Here is an 8031-nt window from a genome sequence, read left to right on the forward strand (position 1 = left end):
TCAGGCTGGTAAACGTTTGAAGGAAGGTGAAGCTAGGTGAAAGCTTTCCAGGTTTTAAACCTCGATGCTGCTGTCGGGCCAAGTAAGGAGGGGAAGCAGAAAGCCTGAGAAAAATAATTTTGAGGTAGAAAGTCAGCAGTGATACTGGGCTGTGTAGAAACCGTTTAACCAGTCACCTGTATTAGGTTTGGTGGCCTAGGTTTTGGTCAGTAATAAAAAAATATCTGGGACCCTTTGGTGAATATGCAAACCAGTATTTCTAACCGGACTCTGCATTTGCTCAGGAGAAAATAGAGGGAAGTTCGGGCACCATCAGGGATGAGGAAAGAGCCAAGATGCCTATGGTGTGTCTGAACCACAAGAATGCAGGTAGGGAAGGTATGTCGGGTTCCTGGGAGCAGGAGCTTTTGCTGCTTGGGGTGAACCGCAGCTAAAGCTGCTATCCCTTTATGGGGATTTGTGGTTTTGTGGCAAGGTGGTGACCTGACCCGGGAATCCAGCATTGGTGAGGTGGGGCCGAAGGGTCGGAGGGAATAGGAAGGGACAGGCACCCAGGTGTGTTTGGGAGCTGGGCTGCAAACAAGACAGAACGCTCCTGGTGTGCCTCGGCCCTGGCAAGGATCTGGAGGAAGGCAAACACTCACCTGGTTGTGGATCTGAGGACTCTCAGTGCATCCCCGTGCTGCTCGGCAGAATCAGCAGTGGTAGAAGCACTGCTCATGTCTGTAGCATGGTGGGATTTCTCGGGCACCCCAGCACAGGGCTTCCCCAGGAAAGGAGCCATCCACGAGCCTGCTGACAGGCTGGAAGGATGATTTCAGTCATTCAGCTGAGGCCCCGATTTATTTCCACTACAGAGGCCTGTCTGTCTCCAGGGAAGGGAACCATTCTGGCTGCATTTCTCCAGGCACCAGGAAAGCTTGTGGCTCCGCATTTCATTTTGAGTGGATTTTCCTTTCCACCTGGTGTGCATCTCCGGGGCACCGCAGCTGGCCCCGGCCCTGAGAGCAGCAGGCAGAGAGGGTGGCAAGGCAGTTCCGAGCATCCCTTCGTACGCCCTCCCCACGGTGCCCTGGCCCCGCAGAGGTGAGTGTGGCTGGGGATTCCTGTGTTCTCTGGGTGATTTCATTTTATGAGTGACTTTATTGCAGTCACCTGGGAGCTGGCTCTCAGCTGTGTGTGTGTGTGTCCTCACAGGAATAACCACACACCCGTAGGCCTGGTGCATGACACGACTCAGGCAGTGTCTCCCAAAGGATGCTGGAGTGTTTCTGGGCGCAGGTTGAGCAGCCTTTCCTGGTCCCTCTGCTCTCCCTTTCCCGTGTGAACGTCAGGGACGAAAGAGAATAGTGACACCCCCGGGAGCAGGTCCTGTGTCCCTTTCAGCCGTCCCCACGATAACTAATCGTGGGCAGAAGATGGTTATCACGGTGGTTAGTGATAACGGTGTCCAAGCATCCCGGCATCCCCACCACACCATCCCTTCGGTCCTGCGGCCGCCTGGATCCCCTCCGGCCAGGGAGCAGCCGACCCCGGGCCTTGGTGCCCGTCGGGGCTGGCTTCTGTGGGAGTTTGGCTCGCGAGCCAAGCCCCTTCTGAGCTCAGCTCTGGGGCTCGCCGGCTGGTCCTGGGGCTTCCTTTCCCTGGCCCGGGAGCTGCTTGTGCCGTCCAGGGCGGAGCAGGGGCTGTGATTTTGGAGGGCGGGGAGCGGCGGGGGTTTGCCGGCTGCGGGCATCCCCGGGAAAACTGCCGGAACTCCCTAGCCCGGGTTGCCCCTGGCTCTCCGCAAGAGGTTTTCTGGAAAAATAAGCGAATAGAAAATCCGTGCATGTACCGAGCTAGGAGCGTGCGGCGGGCGGGAGGCGGCGGGCAGCGATGGCACGGCCCCGTGGGGTGACACTGCGCTCGCCGGCGGCGCGGCGGGGCCCGCATCGGGCCCGGCGCACCTGGCCCGTGTCCCCAAAATCCCGGCGAGGCATTTCCGCGGGGCCGGGAGAGCGCCCCCGGCACCGGGCTCTGCGGGGCTTGCGGTGGGCGCTGCCGGCGGAGGCATCCCCAGCAGAAACTCCAAAAGAAAGAGCCCGCATACAGCCCAGCGCCGTTCTGCCGGTCGAAGGACGCTGTTCCCTGGCACCCACTTCCAGACTGGCATCAGAGCCTGGATAAAAGCACAGACATTCCGCCGCGGTTCTTTCCAGTCCCAGAGAATTTCGGTAGCTTGGATCATGCCCAGGCGATCTCGAGATCGTCTATGTGCCGTGGTGTCCCTTAAAATTCTCGCGAATGAAATGAGCGCGTAGGTTTTCTTTCCCCCGACTAATGGCAGTCATTCGGACAATTTATATCTTACAGCGGGAGCTGCAACACCGGGGGGAAAAAAAATGGAAAAAGAAACAGAAATAGGAAAAAACAACCACCACGTTTGAAGCAGGAATTGACATACAAATTTTTACACACTCCCATATTTTTAATGTTATGAGAATCTCCGTTTTAGGAGACGCTGCCTTTTGTCGAATTAATAAGATAAATGTTGAAAGCATATTATATGCAGCCTTTAATCCTAATGCAAGGAAAATCGTAATTATGTGGAGGATAAGTGAATTTGAAAGCCAAACATCAGCCCACTCTCTGCAAACCCCGCTCCGTTCGCCCCTAGAAAATGCTTTGTCTTTCTCTCTTTTTTTTAAATTTTTTTTTTTTTATTATTTTATTTTAAGAGGTTTCATATTCTAATTTTAATTTTTTTTTTTTAATCTGTTTTATATCCGAAATGACGGCGATCAGGGAGGGACCGGTAAACACTTTTCCACGCGGTAAACCCCTTATTTCGGCACAGAGCATCTGCGCGTGTCTCTGTTCCCCGGAGCTGCGCGGGTGTCGGTGGATGCGGGAGGAGAGCCCACGGCCGCCCTCCCTCCCGCAATGGCCAGGGACGGGCGGGGGGCTCCGGCCGGGGCTGGGCCGTGCCCCGCTCCTGCGCCAGGGAGCGCGGGGCTGCCCGGTGCCGCTTCTCCGCACGCCGGGCCTCCTCCGGGCGCGGGCAGCGCAGGGCCGCTCGGCGGAGCCGGGCACGGCCATCGCCGCTTGGCTCCGTCCCGCACAGGAGGGTATTTTCCGCGGCTCCGCTTGCCCCTACCTGGCAGGTGCGGGGACCGGGCGGGAAGCGGCCGCCGCGGTCCCGGCGCCGGGCGGAGCGGCCGTCGGGCCCCCCCGCTGCCCGCCCCGCACCCCCGGCGGGCCGAAGCGGAGCCGCGGCCCCGAGCACGCCCGCTGCCCCGGCAGAAGGTCGCTGGGGGAACGCGCCCCGCGTTCCCCATCCCCTTCCCCGCTGGTGCCCGGTGGCGGCGGGTACAGGTGAGGGGCCGGCGGGCGGCAGGCGGGCAGCCCCGAAGGGGTTAACGGGAGGGACGTGGGCTGTCACGCGTCATTGGGCAGATTATGTGCAGCAAACAAAAAGTGTGTGTCTGCGTGCCAGCCCCTCACTGCACCGGGTCCGTCTGCACCGCGCGCCTCCCGCTCCGCCGCCCGCACGGCCCGGCCCGGCATGGAGCGGCGCTGAGAGCCCGAGGCAGCCAGCCCGGAGCCGCCTTTGTGCCACTGTCGGGGCGAGGATTATCCCCACCGTCCCTGGTGAGTGCCGGCGGAGGGGCCCCGCCGCCCCGGAGCGGGAACAATGCCGGGGATTGGCCGCGCTGCCGCCGGCCCTGGCCGGGCTGCGGGGACCGGCGGCGGAGCCCTCCGGGAGCGGCCCCGGCGCCGCCCGCCCCGGACAAAGGGCGGCCGGGCGAAGGCAGCGCCGCGGGGCCGGGGACGGCCCGGGGAGCCGGGGGGATGCGGGGCCGCGGGGAGCCGTACGGGGCCCGCCGCCGCCGGGGGAAAACTTCGGCGGGGGCCGCTCGCTGCCGGTGCTTTCGTTTGTCGAAATCGTTCCTTCGGGGAAGGGATGTGTCGGGCATCGGCGGAACGGGGAGGGCGCCGGGGAGGCGGCCGGAGCACCTTCTCCCCGGCCTCCGTTGCCGGGGAGGGACCGGGATCCCCGCCGCCGCTCCGGGGGCAGGGGGGGGTGGTGAAGTTTCCGGCCGTGCGGGAACCCGGCCGTACCCCGAAATCGGCGAGGGAGCGGCGGCGCGGCGGAGCCGTGCCCGGTGCGAGCGGCGGCAGCCGTAAGCAGGCGCACCGGGAGGAGCACCGGTCCTTTCCCGAGCCAGCCTTAAATGACGGATTTCGATGGCAGATGGGGCGGGGGGAGGCAGCCGTGCGCTGATCTGTTCGGGAAGGGCGAGGGCACCGCAGCCGGGCGCGATGCTCCCTCCCCGGCCTCGGCCCCGCACCCTGCCCACTCCCCGCTCCCCGCCAGCTGCCCGCAGCCCGGAACGCGCGGCAGCCGGGGCTCACCCCGCTCCATAAATAAGCGTGTCGAGGTAAAAATAATTACCTCTGCTTGCTGCTTTTAATTAAAGTCTCGGAGGGAAAGTGCTGGATTATGATAATGAGCAGCCATACGTTCCCCTTGTCGCGCGGAGCGGGAGGTGAGCTGACACGCAATCGGCGACAATGACAAGCCGCTGGAACCCACCCGCTCCCCCGGCATAGCCCGCAGCTCGGCCCGGCTCCCGGGCTTGGCGGAGCTCGGGACAATACGTGGCCGGTGGGATTCCCGGGTCCTGCCCAGAGCCAGCTCCGCCGCGATATCTAAAAAAATTAATCGGCGCGGCAGAGTCCCCGCACCTCGCCTCTGCTCGCAGGTCCTAGCCCGCTTTATTTTTTCTGGTTTGTTTTCAGACCGGAGAAACTGCTCGCCTGGTTTTTTTTTTTTTGTTTTGTTTTTGTTTTTGTTTTTTTTTTTGGTTTTTGGTTTTTGTTTTTTTTTTTTTTTTTTCCTATCTGTCCTTTTTTTTTTTTTTTTTTTTTTTTGGGGGGGGTGGGGGGGAGTTTTTTTCTTAATGTCTTATTTAACAATTCAAGCCGATTTTATTTTGTTTTCTGGGGCATCCCGGTGTACCGCTGAGCGGGACTCGCTGCGGTAACCACCCCTCTGTGCCTCTTTCTCCGCCCGCAGGGATGGAGGACGCCGGCGTCCAGCGGGGAATATGGGACGGGGATGCCAAGACGGTCCAGCAGTGCTTGACTGATATTTTTACCAGCGTTTACACTACCTGCGACATCCCGGAAAATGCCATTTTCGGCCCCTGCGTCCTAAGCCACACGTCCCTGTATGACAGCATCGCCTTTATCGCCCTCAAATCCACCGACAAGCGCACCGTCCCCTACATATTCCGGGTAAGAGCCGCTTGTCCCCGGGCCCAGCCGCCGGTGCCCGAACGCGTCCCCGGCGCGGATCGCGGGTCGGGCCGGGGACCCCGCCGCCGGGATGCTGTCCCGGAGGGCAGAGCCGCGGCTGTCCCCGAGGGCAGAGCCGCTGCCGCCGCTGCCTGGCCCCGTGCTGCCGGTCGGTGGGTCGGTCGGTCGGTCCTTCGGTCCGGTGGATTAACGCGGGCTTTCAGGTGGACACGTCGGCGGCCAACGGCTCGTCGGAGGGGCTGATGTGGCTGCGGCTGGTGCAGTCAGCGCGGGAGCGGGAGGAGCAGAACCTGGAGGCCTACATCAAGAGCGGGCAGCTCTTCTATCGCTCCCTACGCCGCATCGCCAAGGACGAGGAGCTGCTGGTGTGGTACGGGAAGGAGCTCACCGAGCTGCTGCTGCTCGGGCCGGCCCGGGCCCCCGCCCGCACCAACGGTGGGTGTCCCGGGCGGGAGGAAGGAGCGGGATCCCCGCCGCCGGGGGGAAGCGGGAGGCGGCGGTCGGCTCCGGGATCCCTCCCGCTCCCGATGCCCAGACTCTCGGCGGATATCCCGTCGGCAGCCCCGGCTCACGGTGCTCTCTCTCTCTCCTCTCTGTCTGTCTGTCGTGCCCGCCCGACGCAGGCTCGCCGCCCTTCGCCTGCCCCGAGTGCAGCCAGCGCTTCCAGTTCGAACTGCCCTTCGCCGCACACCTCCGGTTCCGCTGCCCCAAGAGGCTGCACGGCCCCGACATCGGCCCCGCCGCCGAGGCCGCAGGCGCCAAGGACGGCGCCGGCAAGGAGCAGGAGCCCGGCAAGTTCGGGAAACCCGGCGGGCCGCCGCACCATCCCTTCCCCGGGCCCGACGGCGGTCCCCGCCGCCAGCACGAAGCCCTCCACGGACTTCCACAACCTGGCGCGGGAGCTGGAGAACTCCCGCGGGGGGCGCGCCGGGTCCCCGGGCCGGCCGGCGCCACCCGAGGGCGGCCCCGAGGCGGCGGCCGGGAAGGCGAAGCGGCGCTTCCCCGAGGAGGAGGAGCGCGGGCCCGGCGCGGCGCGGGGCCGCTTCCCGGCCGAGCGGCCGGGGCTGCCCGCGGCGCCCAAGGAGGAGCCGGGCTGCGCCCCGCAGCAGCAGTACCGCGCCGCCGGCTCCTACTGCGGCCTGGAGGAGGGCGGCCGCCTCTTCGCGCCGCCCAGCCCGGAGACCGGCGAGGCCAAGCGCAGCGCCTTCGTGGAGGTGAAGAAGGCGGCCCGCGGCCCCGAGCCCGACGGCGGCCCCGAGGAGGGCCCGGAGCGCGGCTCCCCGGGCGCGGGCGGCGCGGAGCCGGGGCTGTGCCCCCGCGGCGGCGCGGGGGGCCCGCTGGCCGCCCGCCTGGACGGCGGCAGCCCGGCGCGGGGCAGCGCCTTCAGCACGGTGCCGCAGCTCGGGGCCGGCCCCGGGGGGCCCGGCGGCGGCGGCGGCGGAGCCGACGAGCGGAAAAGCGCCTTCTCGCAGCCCGCCCGCTCCTTCCCGCACGTCCCGCCGCTGGTGCTGGGGCCCAAGCTGGGCGCGCTGGGCGAGCCGTGCCCCGACGGCGCCGCCGCCCCCGGCCGCCTGTACGCCGCCGAGGCGCTGGCCGCCAAGCTGCCGGGCGGCGGGGAGGCGGCGGGCGGCGGCGGCGGCGGCGGGGGGCTGCCCAAGCAGAGCCCCTTCCTCTACACCACGGCCTTCTGGCCCAAGAGCTCGGCGGCGGCGGCGGTGGCGGCGGCGGCGGCGGGGCCGCTGCAGCTGCAGCTGCCGTCGGCGCTGACGCTGCTGCCGCCGTCCTTCACCTCGCTGTGCCTGCCGGCTCAGAACTGGTGCGCCAAGTGCAACGCGTCCTTCCGCATGACCTCGGACCTGGTCTACCACATGCGCTCCCACCACAAGAAGGAATACGCGCTGGAGCCCCTCGTCAAGCGCCGCCGCGAGGAGAAGCTCAAGTGCCCCATCTGCAACGAGTCCTTCCGCGAGCGCCACCACCTCTCCCGCCACATGACCTCCCACAACTAGCGGGGACAGCCCCGGGACCCGCCCGGGACCCCCGCGCGGGGAACACCGGGCCGCCCGCCTCTCCCACCCTTCCCCTTCGATGCACGCGTTTCCACTGTCCGGGGAGGGGCGGGGAGGGCAGCGGGTGAGGAGGAGGAGGTGAAGAAGAAGAAGCAGAAAAAATGAAGGTAAAAGTACAACAACAAAAAAAAAAAAAAAAAAAAAAAAAAAAAAAAAAAAAAAAAGAAAAAAAAAAGGAGAGAGAGAGAATCACCGGGAAAAAGAAAAAAAAAAAAATCTCAAATGACTTAAAAAATACATTTTTTAAAATGTCATATATTGCAACATATTGATGCATTTGTCATACGTTTCTACTTAAATTATTAAGCACTTATGGTTTAGATGTAATAATAATTCTATGTCAGGGTAAATTTTTATTTTGGATATGAAGCCGAGGGCGAGGGGAGCGCGGCGGGGCCGGCGGCCGGCGGGCCGGGGTCCTGCATGCACCGGGCGCTACCCCCGTCCGGCCCTGCCGCCCGCGCCCCTTCCCCCGAGTGTCACTGGTGCCCGTGGAATGGAGTCTCGCTAGTTCCGTGTTACTTTCCCTTTCCCGTTTGGGTTTGGTTGGTTTGTTTGTTTTTTTTTTTCCTCGCCCCTCTGGAAAAAAAAAGATTTATTAAACTTTATAGTTTATCCGGGTATGTTGGATGCTTTGACAATAAATGACTTTATTTTCTTC

General features: G+C 63.6%; 1 protein-coding gene across 1 annotated transcript; it reads left to right on the forward strand.

Annotated features, from left to right (window-relative positions):
- The first annotated feature begins 283 nt into the window (after positions 1–283).
- PRDM8 (PR/SET domain 8) lies at positions 284–7404 on the forward strand. Its single transcript, XM_079305510.1, is given in 5 exon segments — positions 284–369; positions 5060–5280; positions 5505–5736; positions 5925–6150; positions 6152–7404. Coding segments are annotated over 5 exon segments (1872 nt in total). The 5' UTR covers positions 284–335; the 3' UTR covers positions 7311–7404.
- Positions 7405–8031: the final 627 nt, after the last annotated feature.

This window comes from Erithacus rubecula (genome assembly GCF_903797595.1).
Source record: "Erithacus rubecula genome assembly, chromosome: 5".
Lineage (NCBI taxonomy): Eukaryota > Metazoa > Chordata > Aves > Passeriformes > Muscicapidae > Erithacus > Erithacus rubecula.